This window comes from Trachemys scripta, chromosome 7 (genome assembly GCF_013100865.1).
Source record: "Trachemys scripta elegans isolate TJP31775 chromosome 7, CAS_Tse_1.0, whole genome shotgun sequence".
NCBI lineage: Eukaryota > Metazoa > Chordata > Testudines > Emydidae > Trachemys > Trachemys scripta.
The window spans coordinates 24828771-24846664 of record NC_048304.1 but is presented as its reverse complement, the minus strand read 5'-3'; the positions used below and the strand labels follow the sequence as shown (position 1 = coordinate 24846664).

At 40.9% G+C, this 17894-nt stretch overlaps 1 protein-coding gene across 1 annotated transcript in view; it reads right to left on the bottom strand.

Annotated features, from left to right (window-relative positions):
* The window catches only part of DNAH12 (dynein axonemal heavy chain 12), a 177999-nt gene that overhangs the window by 27037 nt on the left and 133068 nt on the right, over positions 1–17894 (bottom strand). The window contains exons 55-62 of the mRNA XM_034776707.1: positions 17531–17676; positions 16002–16216; positions 13592–13784; positions 12207–12399; positions 8845–9017; positions 3613–3753; positions 2403–2561; positions 1102–1246 (exon numbers count right to left, since the gene is read on the bottom strand). Of these exons, the coding sequence (XP_034632598.1) occupies positions 1102–1246; positions 2403–2561; positions 3613–3753; positions 8845–9017; positions 12207–12399; positions 13592–13784; positions 16002–16216; positions 17531–17676 (1365 nt within the window). The remainder of the gene's footprint in view (positions 1–1101; positions 1247–2402; positions 2562–3612; positions 3754–8844; positions 9018–12206; positions 12400–13591; positions 13785–16001; positions 16217–17530; positions 17677–17894) is intronic.

Sequence of the window (17894 nt, the reverse complement as noted above, 5' to 3'; positions counted from 1 at the left end):
AATCTGGACCAAAAGGAGGAGTCCGTTTTTAGTGTCAATACTCTCCTAGACAGAAGCAGAATGGAGCAGGGCAGGAACAAGGCAGGAGTAAAGTCTGCCATAGCAATTGGCTAAGATTTGCTCATTGCACAGACAACTTCCTGGTGTCCCCTTAAGTAGTGTGCCTGGACCAATCAGGATGCCGTGAGCACTGCCAATCAGGCCCTCTGTGGGCAACATATCCTGTGGTGCTTGGGCCCACAAAGCTCATAATTTGTCAACTGCTGCTTTACCACAGATGTTGACGGTCGCTCAGGGACCAGCAGACCGAGGTTCTAGACCCATGGATCCTCAAAAGGCCATTTTTGAGAAAGTGGATTGAGAGCAGGAGATTAAGCCAGAGCTCACCACAGCATCCCTGGGCAAAGAGCATTCATGCCAGGGTGGTGCTGCTTTCCTGGATCCGCAGCTGGCCTCACTAAGGGTCAGGAAGAAAAGACTTGAGGCAAGCCTCCTTAGCCATCTGCATCCTTTTTGAAAAGGACTGACAGAGAGAACACTTTCCAGGTTTGCACCCCTCCCCAAAGCAAAAAAAAAGCTCACGTGACTGTCTTTAAACAATGTATCTGTTTCACAGGAAGAGCTGAGAAACGTCAGTTCGGTCATGACTAAGTCCTGGTACCATGAAAATATTTTCATCAAATGAAGAAAAAATAACTAAAATAATATGTGCAAGTAGGCAAAACTATACTATGTACACTAAATCCAACCTAAAACTATATGCCTAAAAACTATACCCAAAACGATTTGGTGATTGCATCAGGACATGGACTCTACCAAGGTTTCACAGCCATAGGCACTAAAAAGGAACTGAGGGGCAGTTGGGCCCACTCCATCCTTTATGCCCTGGGTACAGGAGCACAAGAACACTCAGAGTGCATGAGCAGCCCCAAAAGGTACTGGTAGCCAAACTATCTGGCTTTCAAGGGTATGGGGCATGTATGTACCAGGACTGGCATACATATGGGCAAGCACTCAAAGAACATAGCTGTAATAATAATTATCAAAGTGTGCTACATACCAAGTAATTGTCTATAAACAAATGTTTCCATGTCTTTTTACCTTGTCTGATCTTAGGCACCGAAGAATGATCATCTTTTGTAATTCATTCAATGTTTTATCCCATGGTTTTGGTAAAGGAATATTGTGTGGCTCTTTGCTGTCATAGATTTTACGCCACTCACTTGCATTTTCAGAAATATGACTCCTAGAAGAAAAAGCATTGTCTGTTATTGTAAATGCTTAGAGTTTAGGTTTTCATTAATTCATTTGATTAAATAAAGAACAATGAAATAATAAAATCTATTCAACATGCATTATCCCCTCTCAACCAATAAAAAATTGTATATTATTATACAACTTCTTACCTGACTTCTGCGCTGGGAAGTGGGAGGGGCCACCTAAGCTGGTGTGGAGGAACAAAGCCTCCATCTGTATGGCCTTGGTCTCCAGTGGATCCCCCAAAGTCTGCTTGAATCTCAGGAGATTCATGGGTTCTGGGAGGTGAACTCCCTAATTCTTCTGTATTTGTGTGTGACAAATGCCACTACCCAACAGAAGAATTCAAAGGAAATTCAATGAAAAAGAATCTTGTGGAATTTTCATCCCCTGGCACACCCTCCCATAGGTTATCCCATGAGTGGGGGACAGACTGGTACTCACATTAGTCAAGTTTCCCACCTCTTCCCCACAGAAAAACTTACATTTAAAGGAAGGAGAATTCCAAACAACTCTGGTTGTTTTATCAGAGAATGGGGTTCGCTCCTCCATTAAATGAGCTGTAGTGCCCACTCCCAAACGCCACAGCTACCCTGGGATCTGCAGCAGACTCATGTGGAAGACTTGTGCCTTTGCACTGGCTCTAAAATCCTAAGGTGAAATCCTGACCCTATTGTAATTAATTGCAAAACTCCCATTGACTTCAGTGGGGCCACGATTTTATCCTGGTGTCTCCTCCCTTATACCTGCAACAGAGTTCTGCTATTAGGGACTCCCCGGCCACAGCTGCCTTCTTTTCTAAGTAAGATTCTTCTACCAGGAAGGGACTTCACAGGGAAACTAATACAATTCACTCCAGAAAGACAAGTTCTTTATCTGGGAATCGATTGGATTCATTCTGACAATTATGTGAATAAAACATGAAATAACCTTCTAATTAATTAACCTCTGAGCAACTTCCCTACAATGTGTGACAAAGAGGGACTCACTTCTGAAGCTGAGGCACAATTTATGTTGTACAGGTATCAATATTACATTGATATTCGAGCATGGTCTGAAAAAGTCTAAGAAATATTGCTTAAACGTATGCAACATACTTCAGTCAGTGTAGTTTTTTGTAATTTCACAATGGATTTTTACTGTACCTCAGTCCTCTAAAAGCTGAGAAATCACTTGCACGACATAGTTCATCCCAACTCTTATCTTGTAGCCAAGATGGATCTGGATTCTTGTATTTGTTCTTGAGACCCACTCCTCCAGTTAATAGGAACATAAATTCCTGGTGTTCTATCTCTTTCCTATCCCTAAATTCAGAAGAATGCCAAAACAGTTTGTAAGGAATACACAGTTATATTAAAAATGCATTCATATTGCAGTAGCATCTGAGATCTCAGGGCCTCACTGTGCTAGGCAATTTACAAACATTATAAGGAGAAATGATAAATTAAGGGTAAGGGAAGAAGGATACAATCAAATGTATACAATTCACTTATTTTTACTTATAAAAGTCTCAGCTACTGCTATCTGTGTCCCAGCCTACTCATCAATCATTGGCTGATTTCCTGTAAGTGTCATGGCAAAGATGGATCTTGAGGAAGAATGCAGAGGAGGAGATGGTTGTGGCCTTACAAATCAGCTCAAGAAGGGCCTCCCATGTATAAGGCAGTGTGGAAGACAGTGTGGATATGATGCCTAAGATGTTAGCATTCCCTATAAATTCATATGGTTTACAGTTAAGCAATATAAATTAATATGGTTGGTGAGCCTGATTATTAAAAAATGTATGCACATAATAACTGATTATGAGGTTTCCAAGTAGCCATGTGTGCCTTCCTTTCTTCCCTCAACACACACAGAGACAAACAACATAGTGCATAAGCAGCAGCACAGCCAGAGTGGAGAGTCTAGATTGCATGGTGGAAGGAAAAGCAGAGACAGAGGGGAGATGGAAAAAAGAAAGGCTCCTCAAGAAAGGGGGAGTGATATGCCCCACAAAACTGCCGGACAAACAGACCTCTCTCTTGGAGAATTTTTCCTTAAACCTTATTTTTAAAATGATGGCAACTGTTTACATTGTATTATTATTAGATAACATCATCCACCCCTTTGAAGGGTACCATAAAGACATAAAAGAAAAAAATTAATAAGATATTTGGAGGCCTCATCTTTCCACTCAAATCACTGTCAAAACCATTGATTTCAATGGGAGCAAAAGCATTCACGTTTCATGACTAGGCACTAAAGACTAACTTATCATCATATGTGCCCAAGTATTCTATTATTTGTAAGTACTTTCAATCTAAGAAAAATCATTGTCTTGCATTATGAGATGCTAGAAAAAAAGATGAAACTTACATGAGAAGATTGCAGCAAAGTAAAAAGGAAAATAGCAGCTTATCCTTCTCAAACAGTGAGCGACATACATTGCAATATAGGTTGTATGTGAAGTGGTCGTTTAGGTATCGAAGACGCTTCTCCAAAATTTTGGATTTGTTACTAAAAAAGAACATTTGTACATATATTGAGTCAGGCAACTAAATAAGAAATCCAAAGCTCTTTGAAAGGTTTTGGTGGGATATTGGTTAGGGCTGGAATTTTCAAAAGCACTTAAAGGAGTTAGGCAACCAACTGCATCTAAAGAGAGTTGGGCAGCTAGCTCCCTTAGGCCTGGTCTACACTATGAGTTTAATTCGAATTTAGCAGTGTTAAATTGAATTAACCCTGCACCCGTCCACACAACGAAGCCATTTATTTAGAAATAAAGGGCTCTTAAAATCTATTTCTGTAGTCCTCCCTAACGAGTGGAGTAACGCCGAAATCAATATTGTCATTTCAAATTAGGGTTAGTGTGGCCACAATTCGATGGTATTGGCCTCCGGGAGCTATCCCACAGTGCACCATTGTGACTGCTCTGGACAGCAATCTGAACTTGGATGCACTGCCAGGTAGACAGGAAAAGCCCCACGAACATTTGAATTTCATTTCTTGTTTGCCCAGCACAGGAAAGCTCAGGTGACCACAGAGAGCTCATCAGCATAGATAACCATGCAGGCCAATAATCCAAAAAGAGCACCAGCATGGACCATACGGGAGGTACTGGATCTGATCGCTATATGGAGAGAGGATTCAGTGCTAGCAGAACTTCGTTCGAAAAGACGAAATGCCAAAACTTTTGAAAAAATCTCCAAGGGCATGATGGAGAGAGTCCACAATAGGGACTCAGAGCAGTGCTGCGTGAATGTCAAGGAGCTCAGACAAACCTATCAGAAAACAAAGGAGGCAAACGGTCGCTCCTGGTCAGAGCCGCAGACATGCCGCTTCTACGCTGAGCTGCATGCAACTCTAGGGGGGGCCACCACCACTACCCCACCTCTACCTGTGGATTCCGAGGCGGGGATAATCTCATCAGCCACACCTGAGGATTCTGCAGACGGGGAAGATGATGAGGAGGAGGAGGACGACAAGCTTGTGGAGAGCACACAGCAAGCACTCCGTTCTCCCCAACAGCCAGGATCTTTCCTGACTGAAGTACCCTCCCAAGCCAGTACCCAAGACCATGACCCAATGGAAGGGACCTCAGGTGAGTTTACCTTTTAAAATATAAAACGTGGTTTAAAAGCAAGCTTTTTTTAATGATTAATTTGCCCTGAGGACTTGGGATGCATTCGCGGCCAGTACAGCTACTGGAAAAGTCTGTTAACGTGTCTGGGGATGGAGCGGAAACCTCCAGGGACATCTCCATGAAGCTCTCCTGGAGGTACTCCAAAAGCCTTTGCAGAAGGTTTCTGGGCAGTGCAGCCTTATTCCGTCCTCCATGGTAGGACACTTGACCATGCCATGCTAGTAGCAAGTAATCTGGTATCATTGCATGACAAAGTCTGGCAGCGTATGGTCCCGGTGTTTGCTGGCATTCAAGCAACATCCGTTCTTTATCTTGCTGTGTAATCCTCAGGAGAGTGATATCGCTCATGGTAACCTGGTTGAAATATGGGAATTTAATTAAGGGGACAGAGATGGCCCTTCCTACTGGACTGTTTGCCTGTGGCTGAGAAGAAATCCTTCCCTGTAGTAAGACAAGTGTGGGGGGTGGGAGAGGGGAGTTTGGCACTAAGCTTTTCACATGTGGCTAGCAGGGATCTTCCCTGATACCAGCCATGTAGTGGGGGGGAGGGATAAAGCGATCATCCCAGAGAACTGGATGGGCGGGGGGGTTAGTTTGTTTTTTGCTGCAGAAGGTTAACAGGAAAACTGCAGCACTCAACAGGCTTTGCTTGGTATGTGGAAAAGGAGGGCGCAGAAGCCGAAAGACAATGGCTTACCATGGCCGTATGCAAGCCGAATTCTGTTGCCTGGACCTGCGTCTGTGATCTCTAGCAGCAAAGCCACAGGCACTCAATATTAAGAGGCAAAATGCGACCTTGCACAGAAATCACATGTGCTATGTAATGTGAATAGTGTTGTTCATCGTGAAAGAGTATAAGCATTATTCTGTAAAATGTATCTTTTTAAAAAATTCTGTCCTTTTTTCCCTCCCTCCAGCAGCTGCAAATTTTTCAAGCCTCCCTCCTCCGTCCCGAAGGCTATCTCAGATAAGGCATCGGAAAAAGAGGACACGAGACAAGATGTTCGCGGAAATCATGGAATCCACCCGCAATGAAAGAGCTCATCTGAATGAGTGGAAGGACATGGTTTCAAAGTATAGGAAAGATGCCAGTGAATGTGAGGGCAGGAGGGACCAACATGAGGACATGAGGGACCAACATGAGGAGAGGAGAGACGCTCGAGATGAGAGATGGCGGCAGGAAGATCAGAGGAAGCAGGATGCAACGCTGGGGCTGCTGCGTGAGCAAACAGACATGCTCTGGCGTCTGGTGGAGCTTCAGGAATGGCAGCAGGATCACAGACTGCAGCTGCACCCATGTATAACCACCCTCCCCCCTCACCATGTTCCATAGCCTCCTCACCCAAACGTGTAAGCATGCGGGGGGAGGGGGTAGGCTCTGTGCACTCTCCCCTTCCACCCCAGTGGACAGCCCAAGCAAAAGGCTGTCATTATTTTAACCTTTTTTTAGTGGCCTTTTCCTTCCCTCCGATCCTCCTCCCAAACCCCACCCAGGCTACCTTCTCAGTTCTCTCCCTCTTTTTATAATCAATTAATAAAGAATACATGAGTTTTAAATGATAGTGACTTTATTTCCTTTGAAAGCAAGCTGTGATCGAGGGAGGATGGGTTGCCTACAGAGAATGAGTCAATAAAGGGGGTGGGTTTTCATCAAGGAGAAACAAACAGAACTTTCACACGGTAGCCTGGCCAGTCATGAAACTGGTTTTCAAAGCTTCTCTGATGTGCCGCGCTTCCTGGTGTGCTCTTCTAATCGCCCTGGTGTCTGGCTGCACATAATCAGCAGCCAGGCGATTTGCCTCAGCCTTCCACCCCACCATAAAGGTCTCCCCCTTACTCTCACAGAGACTGTGGAGCACACAGCAAGCAGCAATAACAATGGGGATATTGGTTTGGCTGAGGTCTGAGCGAGTCCGTAAAGTGCGCCAGCGACCTTTTAAATGGCCAAATGCATATTCCACCACCATTCTGCACTTGCTCAGCCTGTAGTTGAACAGCTCCTGACTCCTGTCCAGGCTACCTGTGTATGGCTTCATGAGCCATGGCATTAAGGGGCAGGCTGGGTCCCCAAGGATAACTATAGGCATTTCAACATCCCCAACGGTTATTTTCTGGTCCAGGAAGTAAGTCCCTTGCTGCAGCCGTTTAAACAGAGTAGTGTTCCTGAAGATGCGAGCATCATGAACCCTTCCTGGCCAGCCCATGTTGATGTTGGTGAAACGTCCCCTGTGATCCACCAGTGCTTGCAGCACCATTGAAAAGTAACCTTTGCAATTTATGTACTGGGTACCCTGGTGCTCCGGTGCCAAGATAGGTATATGGGTTTCATCTATCGCCCCACCACAGTTAGGGAATCCCATTGCAGCAAAGCCATCCACTATGGCCTGCACATTTCCCAGAGTCACTACCTTTCGTAGCAGCAGCTCAATGATTGCTTTGGCTACTTGCATGACAGCAGCCCCCACGGTAGATTTGCCCACTCCAAATTGATTCCTGACTGACCGGTAGCTGTCTGGCGTTGCAAGCTTCCACAGGGCTATCGCCACTTGCTTCTCAACTGTGAGGGCTGCTCTCATCCTGGTATTCTGGCGCTTCAGGGCAGGGGAAAGCAAGTCACAAAGTTCCATGAAAGTTCCCTTATGCATGCGAAAGTTTCGCAGCCACTGGGAATCGTCCCACACCTGCAACACTATGCGGTCCCACCAGTCTGTGCTTATTTCCCGGGCCCAGAATCGGCATTCCACGGATAGAACCTGCCCCATCAACAACATGATCTCCAAAGCGCTCGGACCTGCGGTTTGATAGAATTCTGTGTCCATGTCCATGTCCTCATCACTCTCGTCACCGCACTGCCGTCGCCGCCTCCTCCTTGCCTCGTTTTTCTGGTCCTGGTTCAGCATAAACTGCACGATAATGTGCGAGGTGTTTACAATGTTCATGACTGCTGTCTTGAGCTGAGCGGGCTCCATGCTTGCTGTCGTCTGGCGTCTGCTGTGTTCACCCAGGAAAAAGGGCGCGAAATGGTTGTCTGACGTTGCTTTCATGGAAGGAGGGGTGAGGCTGTACCCAGAACCACCCGCGACAATGTTTTTTGCCCCATCAGGCACTGGGATCTCAACCCAGAATTCCAATGGGTGGGGGAGACTGCGGGAACTATGGGATAGCTATGGGATAACTACCCACAATGCAACGCTCCGGAAATCGACGCTAGCCCCAGTACATGGACGCACACCGCTGAATTAATGTGCTTAGTGTGGCGGCATACATTCGATTTTATACAATCTGTTTCCAAAATTCGAATTCTGTAAATTCAGATTAATCCCGTAGTGTAGACATACCCTTAGGCTCCTTTGAATATCCCAGCCAAAATGATTAATTGAAATCTCAGTTGTACTCAGGTGGTGGCACTCTCACCACTCTTTATGGGTTCTATTTCAACACCAGATTTGGAATCCTCTACAAATAACACTGCAGCAGATTACTATACGGAGTGCTATCCTTTGTATGACATATTAAGAAGAGTGCTTGTGGTGGGAGAACTGTCCACTTGGAAGCGAAGAATCACATTGCTTCTCTTAATAAAAGATGTTTTGTGTTTGGAGAGTCTGTGTTTAAAAAGGGCAGAGTCAGTGGCTGATGGTTCCTCACCACAACTTGGACCTCCTATCTGATCTGCATATTAGGGGAGCTGAGCCCATCCTAGCTGCACTGTGGGCAACCAGTTCAGAGACTTATTAATATTTGTTTCTATAAAACTACAGATGCAAAAATACAGATGCTGATATTTGCTGGACCAAATTTGTAACACGAAAATTAGAGATAATTTCTAAAAACTTGGGCCTCAATGAGACAAAACAGAAGTGGAAGCCTAATTTAGTGAGGTAAATGCTTTAAATGGAGGGAACTGTTGATGAGAAGAGAAATAAAGATAAATATGGTATTTTGGCTCAGAAATAAGTACTTACCTGTCATGAATAGAGTTGATATAGAGATTAACAAACCAACTGAGAGAGTACTGGTACATGGGGTCAATGTTAGCTAGGTCTGCAATGCTGAAGAAGAGCACCGATGAATGTTTTGCAATTGGTCTATAGCCTTCTCGAGATTCTGCTATTTTTATTTCTGTTTTCTCAGCAACCTAAATAAAATGACAAATATTGTAAAAGATTTTCTCTTCATATTTTCCTTTCTACATAAAGAATTTGTTAGTATATACTATCATTATTAAAAATAAATGTATATGACACTTTATAAGCACAGAGTAAGACACCTTCCATGCTCCAAAATACTTATAGACTCAGGCCCTAACCCTCAAATGAGCCCTGGGTGGGTGGAACCCTGCACTCTCACAAAGACCCCTTGACTTCACGATCTTCCCCCACAGAGCTCATTGCAGTACTGGGGCCTAAGGTAGTCAAGACCAAGACAAAACCAGGCACAACCGATCAGGCTTGTCCCTCTGCATCAGGTGTGTCGGAATTCACCATTAATGTCTGGAAATATGACTGGATTTTAAATGGCTCATGTATCATCATTCCAGCAGAAGATATTTAACAATATATTTGCCTTTTATAAAATATATTATATGAAATTAAATAACTTAGAATATAGCTAACATAAAGAGGGAAGGATTGTTTCTTACTTGTAAGACTATATTATAGTAGTAATGTATCTAGGTGCTAACAAATGGAGTTTAAGGACAATAACAGTTAAAACACCGAATCACTGATATTTTATTGCTGTAAAGTCTTTGATAATTCAAAGATGTCTAGTCACCACCAATGATACTTAACTCTCATTGGTATCAAAAAGAATTATGTACACATATGGAAGGGAAGTTATTTTTCATAAATATGTTACCAAAACGAAGTTTACAGCTGTAGTTCTCTGCGGTCTAGATACCTGTAAGTCTGTCAAGCTTTTTGAAAATACCCCATTTCTCTATTATGTATTTCTTAAGCACATCACAAGGATGAATTCCAGTGCAGCAAAAAACATTAATGTTACTGAAAAAAGGAAAGTATATTCTAAAGATTGGAATGTTTTTTCCTCCACTTTCTTATATTTCTATTTGCTCCCTGCACATATTTGGATAGGTCTGTTCAAGTATAATGGAAAAGTTTAGGTAACTGAGTAAAATATTGTAGGAAATTTATTAGTAGGTCACCATGCAAGGAAATATACCTTGTGCCTTAAAACATAAAATATGGAATTTATTAGGTTCCTTCTGAAAGCAACTGTTACTGAGACACCAACCCTTCTCTCCTACATGAGCTTTAGTGAGAATTCTGTCATTCTCTTTACAGCTTTGCCATTCTGTACCTTTCCTTATGAAATAATTTAGTCCTTCAGAGAGCACTACTGGATTTATGTTAACAGGCTGGCCTAGAAGTGCCACACTGTATGCCACTAAAGCAAGGTAACTGCATGATAATTTAGTGCTTACTTGCACTGTATAGATAGATAACACAAACTTAACCTGACTCTATAAACAGACAGTCTTCATGCCACGGAAGAGGAAATCACTCTCTGATATAAATAGAGCACTTGCCTTAGCAATTTTTACAGACTCCATGTTTTACAATGAACTGCCAATGTGAAAGGCGAAGACACCAGGAGCTGGGGTGGAAACATGTATTTCTCAGGACAAGAAGAAACCTTCACTACTGTCACTGGCGTAATGTACACCCTATTTCTTGCTTAGGAATATGATCCTGTACAAGTCCTAAGGAAAATCTACTAACTGTGCAAAACCCTCCTTTCATAAAAAAGATTAAACACATTGAGCCACAAATATCATATCAAAGTGACATTACAGACCTTACAAAAACAAAAGAGCAAGGAAATTCAGACCTGAGAATAAAACATCATCTGTAACCTCACATCTGCATGAAACGTGGGTGCTTCAGAACACAAAGTGTTTTAGAAGATTGTTTTCAGAGACATCTACATTACTTTAGAACAATAGGGCTCTAACAGATGACTGTGAACCAGATCGTTCTCCCCAGTTTCTAATGCATCTTAGGCACTTAGGGCTTGGCTACCTGGGGAAACTGATCAGCAGAATGGTAATGGTATACTTATATTGCTGTAGTTATGCCAGGATAACTTCCCATATGGAGACACTATTCTGAAATAAAAGTAACTTTATTCCAGTATAAATACTCTGCTTTGACATGTTATAACAGGGAGTTCACCAGCATATCTATTCTGGTATGATTATACTGCTATAATTCTGATGGTCAAATTTTCCATATAGACAAGTGCTAAGCCAGGGGTTGTCGAGGGGAAAACCTTTCTGGCTCCATGGTACTTTTTATCCACTACTCCAAACTTAAAGAGTCCTACAGTGCATGTTCTGAGGAAATTAGCCTAATTGATTTAGGAGAAGGAGGCCTGGGGCAGGAGTTAAGACTGGGAGAATATCACTATCTGTTGCACTTTCCCAATCCCTTCTCAAATGGGGAATCCCTGCATTATATGATGCCGATTATCTTCACAGTGGACCCTCCCAAAAATGTTGTTCAAGAGCAGTGGAAGATAAGACAGTATTGCAGCATCTCACCTTCCCAGAAACCCTTATTTCAGAAGATCTGCAAATGTAGAGGTCAAACCCTCTGCCATTTTCCTAGCATGATACACTGCCCACTAACAAGATAATTCAGAGAAAACTCATATAATGGGCAGTCAAAATGTTTCTTGTCCCATATGCAGGTTTTTCCAATTGGGGGACAATCTGGCCCACTATGCTTACCCATATATAACATCTCCCATCTTCAGTGTATCACAAAAATTGTAATTAATCCACCCAGCCTCCTCTGTGATGTCCTAAAGGTAAGTATTATTATTCTCATTTTATATGTGGGAAAATTAACACACAGACAGGTTAACTGACTCGCATGAAGCCATGCAGTGAGTCAGAGGCATTTACAGTATTAGAACTTGGAGTTTCTGGCTCCTAGTCTCATGTCTGTTGCTACACCATTACTGTCTTCCTTAAAAGACTGGCTTTTGTTCATTTAAAAATTAGACCCTTACAACTACATTAATAGAGGGACAAATCCTGAAGGCCTTATCTCTTACTCAATCCTTATTCAGGCACAACTGCCTTTAAAGATGGACGTTTTGCCTAAGTAAGGACTGAACTAACTATGAACAAGGATTTCAGCGTTTGCTCAACAGTTTTTCTTTTTCTTATAAATTGATATTTTCCATTCAGAAGCATAGAATTTTGCTTCTAATTCCCAGCCTTCCAGGCAGCAAGCAAGTTTTTAGGTTTTGTACACAATAACCACTGAATTTGAAAACAAAATCTAACATTCCTTACCTGTTGTTTCTTGGTGATCTCATTAGACATTATTTTAGCAGAGTCCAAGACCATGATAGCACTCTCATCTTCCAGAATGTTCCCTTCAGAAGACTGTAAGGTTTCTAAAATTTTCTTCTCAATTTCCTTTAGTTGTTTTTTATTGGCTGCAGACTGAAGGATGAGAGCATTCCTCTCCTCTTCTAATTCTGGTCTAAAAACCAAAAAACATACACCCAAAGTTTACCTTTTGTATTATTATTGTTACATATTCAGATACCTGCATGTAGTTAATCCATATTTGTAAAATCAATATTTAACTAAAGTAGATCACATTGTTCATGTTATATGAACACGTAATATTAGTGTCACAGAAACCTTACCTCTTGATTTTAGAAGGTTTGTGTCAGGATCTTAGCATTCCATTAATGCAGTTTTTACCACTGAGCTATACAGTTATACTGGAACTACATTAGCGCCAATCCTCTTTATTCTCTCAATTTTGTCAAGACACTAAGGCCAACACTTTCAAATCTGGGTGCCCAAAGTTAAGTTCTTGGGGGTCAAATTCTATGCTTACATCCAGAGCTTTCCCACTTACATCAATAGGGTTGCACAGGTTTTCAGTCACTACAGAATTTGGCCCCTAAATCCTTGACTTGATTCAGAGCTCAGCTCCTGAAAATCAGGCCACTTATTTAGGTGCCTACATATGGACTTAGGTACAAAACTTTAGGTTACAGTAGTTTTATGTTTGAAAATGTTTGCCTAAAATTTTATATCCAGACTTCTGAAAATGTCAGTTCATCCTAATTTTTAATTACTATACATGTAACTCTTGTTTTTGAGTAAATATTATTCAGTACTGCTTGAGTTTGTAATTAAATGTACTATGATTTTTTTAGCAAGTGAATCTAGTATATTTGAGTGGGCAATTCTGTGTTTGTCTGAATGATCAGAAACCCAGGAAATCCAATTAAATCTGTCTCTGTTTTGAGTTTAGACAAGAACTAGAAACAGTTTCAGAGCCACCAAATTCTTCCTTCATAGAAAAGTAAAAATGCAGTCTAATGATCCAATATCCACATCTGCATGTGCAAAATCAATGGGCTTGATTGCCAGGAAGCCATATCAGAAAACAAATAATGATGGTTGCTCAGTGATAATGTTAAATAACAAAACACTTTTCCAGTATCTCAGATGACTCACACTTACTATAGTGATGGACTCCCTAGAAATATCTTAAATAAGACAGCTAGAATACCAGGATTGTTATATTTGTTATGAAAAAACATTTAGAATCATTAACAATTGCCCCATTTTATTATGAACATTTATCTTAATTGCTTCCAAAGTCTCCTGTTTAGAATATTTCATTTGCCTATTTGCAATAAACAAACACATACCTTTCTTTTGCAACAACAATACCTAGTAGCTGGTCTTCAAGTCCCTCTGGTGTTATCATGAAGTTGAGTAAAGAAACTTTTGTAGCCAGTTCAGGCATATAATGTGGATTTCTTAGTTTTGTTGTAATAAAAAATTTGAAATCACTGGAATACTCAATAACTGTCTCACCAAGTCGGATGCAATCCATGCCCCCTAAAGTTCAAAAGACAAACATTTGTGCATGTGACGCTGTTCTTTGTTAAAAAATTTGTATTGGTTTTCACCATAAATAGATTACAGTGCTGTGTTGTTATAAAGGAACTGATCCTGAGTCGTAACCCTCCCATGAGTGTACACTGTCTCCTTGAGGACAGCTTACTTGGTAATTACTGTGAGTATCCAGTGACAGGGGCTGGTTGATACAGGAGAAAGCTCTTCCAAGGGGGTTTGGGGATTGGGGTGCACCTATCATTAACCTGCAAATCAAAATAGGACTGGCAGAGTCCTGAGGAGAATGCGAGTGGCTGAAAGGCTGGCAGTGTACAAGGGCTGACACCCAGATACCACAAGATAAACTCCCTCACACTAGAGGCAAGGTGGTAACAAAGTGACCCACAATCTGAGGCGTCCCGAGAAAACATCACACTGTAAGTTATATGTTTGTTTACCTCAATTATTTATGCAAAAAAATATTACTTTTGTGATCAAGTAAAAGCAAAAGTCTTGTTAAGAGCAAATCAAGTAACCTCAAATAGTAAGAGCTGGAAACAAGGTGAGTCCTGGCCCCATATAAGTCAATGTTATAACTACCACTCACTTCAGTGGAGCCAGGAATCAGGGCTGGCTCTAGGCACCAGCAAAACAAGCTGGTGCTTGGGGCGGCACATTTTTAGGGGCAGCATTCTGGCGCGGGCCATGCCGCCCCTAAAAATGTGCCCCGGCCGCCCTAACTCACCTCCGCTGCTGCCGCTCGCGTGCCGCTGCTCGCCCTCCCTCCCAGGCTTGAGAGCCTGGGGGGAGGAGGCAGGGCTGGGGATTTGGGGAAGGGGTGGAGTTGAGGCGGAGCCGGGGGTGTGGTAAGAAAAAAATGGGGGGGCGGCCAAAATTGTTTTTGCTTGGGGTGGCAAAAATCCTAGAGCCGGCCCTGCCAGGAATTCATCCATAGTAGGTAAAAATAATTGAGGGGTCACACATTTCTGCCCTTCCTTTATTGTGTACATATACAATTGGAAAAGGTACAGGTTTTGTGTGGCTGCTTTTATATTTCATATTCTTGTTTCACAGTAGCTCAAGCCAATTCATGTATTAAAACAAGATATCAAGATGATCTTGACAAGATCCATACACAGCATATCAAGCAAGCACATAATCTTATTTGACCTTAACCCAAACTCTCCTATGTTTTTTGCTACCACCTGTCATGCTTTGTATAATTTTAGACTGTAAAATTTCCCTGGAAGTTCTTTTGTTTGTCTGTAAAGTGTCACACACACCTGTTGCCCTGTACAAATATTTACAACATATATGTGCCACTAGCGTCTGCTGCAACAAGCACATATGGGGCAGGTTGTCTGTGGCTCAACCTTTAGAGACATAGGAGATTGCTACAGCCCTATTCCCCTCCCAGTCTGATCAGCTCTCTCTAAAAGAGCAGAAGATCTTCAGGGACAGACCATCCATTTTCTATCTTCCACTCAAGTAGAGTGGGGATCTTTAAAGGGTGGACACATAACCCAGACATCTTCCTCTTATCCATGGGAGGGCTGCTCACAGACTGACTCCTACACCTCCAAATATTTTTGTTTCAATTTTCATTTTTCATTTGAAAACAAAACAAGAAAATTCAGTGTTCAGGTCCCTCTACCCACTCTTTTTCTCTCACTTATTTAATTTCACCCCTTTTTATCACTTGGAAAACAAAGGATACATTTTTTGAAAAAGGAGATTCCCACCTTAAACCAGGACCTTTTCTTCATCATCATATGACTTTGAGAAGATAATACTTACATGAAAAATTGCAACTTTTGCAAAATACCATGATAACTTTTCAGAATTTAATGCAATAAATAATACAGCCTACTAAGTTAAAACATATTTTATAAATAAGATATCTAGCATTACCTAGTATATTATAACACTTCAGAAAAAAGATATTCAGCGTCAATGGGAGTTTTACCTTTTCAGGGTCAAACCTACTATATTTAAATATATCACCGCTGCATAGTGAAGTTTTCAAATAAGAAATCTATAATGTGACATTTGTGAACTTTATTAAAAAGTAAAAATCAGCTTAAGAAGGCTATCAAATTACCTTTCTCTGATCATAAGCAGCAAAAGTAAAGAAAGAAGAAAAATATTAGCTGATATAACAGATCATTAGATGAGCATTAATGCTGCATACTTCTGGGCTCATAACTAATTTTCTTGTACCTTGTTTAAAGGTTTGTCTAAGCAGCAGGGGTTCCAATGATGGGTCTAGCTCTTCCCCAACATTTTCTAGCAGAAGTGGAGTTCCAAACTGAATGCAGTTCTCCAAAGTTCTCATGTAGTCTGTATCAGTGAACTTGATAACACTCAACTGGTTTTCTTTCTCGGAGTTCTTTATCCATTTATTGGCTTGACCCTGGGGATCAATCATTAATGGCCTAGAATGTACAGTACAAAGAACTTACTCAGTATACATGACTTTTTGTAAATTCAAGATTATTTCTGCTATGGACTAGCTGGAAGAAAGTGACACATGATACTTGATGGCTGTATTATTTTAAGAGATGAACATCCACTGGCTGAGTATTACAGTCACAATTTGAACAGAAATATCAGAATTCTTTTAAAAGCCATGAAGATGGTGTTTATGATTTAAAAAAAAAAACAGGTCAGAATTCAGAATTTTTTTTGACAGCTTTGTTGTATTTCTCCTTTGGAATTCTGATTTTTTAGAATTTTTTATTATATGTGATTTTTGCAATATGGAGCTGTACTCACTTGCACTTAACTGAAGATATGAGTCTATATCTATATCTATCTATCTATATTTTTTTTTAAAGGAAGCAAAAGCTTTTAGCACAAAAGCTGTCAGACAAATTTAGTATATCCCACAGGTAGGCGGTTTGAGTTTCAATGGAGGATCACTGAAGGGATATAAATAGTATCTGAGTGTCTTTCTTCCTGTAGGCAACATTCAGGTTCCAGAACAGAATAAATAATAGAACATTATTATTGCAATTTGTAATGTTTTTCTTACTGATTGAAATTCACTTCTGTGCAGAGGGCCATCCCAATGCTCCCACAGCATTTAAGTGGGACTTAAGTCCTCAAAATAAGGCTTAGATCAGACTTTGATAACAAAAATCCTTGCGCTGGCCCTCTGCACAGAAGTCAATTTCATCCAAAATACTAGTCTCTAAAACATGACAAAGAATGAAGCTGAGGCTGACTGTGGTAGCAATAGGACTTTGAAATATGTGTATAATCTGATGCACAGTTTTTCTATATTGTGGTTTATATATTTAATGGCTCACACAAGAAAAATATTTATTAAAACTGTTGTCAAAAATGTCCTTCTGCCTTCTATGTTTCTACAACTGCAAAAAAGAAGAAATTACCAGACTTATATCAATCTGTGTTATTAGTCAATAATTCTGCAATGTAAAGTCATTGTGTACAATAGAGACATTGGAAAATGTGGATAATCCAGAAATAAGTTTAATCACAATATAAAATTCAACAACTGCATTTAAAGATGAAAAAATTATCTGTAATATTCTGGAAGGAAAACTTTCACCCATTGAAAACATTGGGTCTGATCCTGTGAGGAACAAAGCCTCCTCAAGTTCCACTGAAGGGTTTGGGAGGAGAAGGGTATGCAGCACCTTTCTGTTTCTAGTATATAGACTAAATTTCATTTAGTCTGAAATCTCAGTTTGTTTTAGCAAATTATTAGCTTCTTTGTTACCTACCAACGCCTGGAGTTATCAACTATCACACCATTGTCAACTGAAAAGTTGTCTGTTGGTAATCCAGCAATATTCCAGGCTCTGATTTTTATTGGGTCACCAAGGGTCTTACTCAAGGAGAAGTTCTCAGAACAAGGGATATTTTTGTCCTACAAGAAAAAATAAATCTTTATTTCTTTAAATATTGTTAAAATACTGCTTAGGTTAAAAGTATTAATTTATTCACAACTTGCTTTAAAAAATTGGCTTTTGTTCAAGGAGAGAAAATCATGGGGTGGGGGGAATTCACTTTTGCAGAAAATGGAAAGATTTTTCCCAATTTAGTACAAATTTTGTGGTGACTTTCCCCAATTTTGTGAGATTTTTC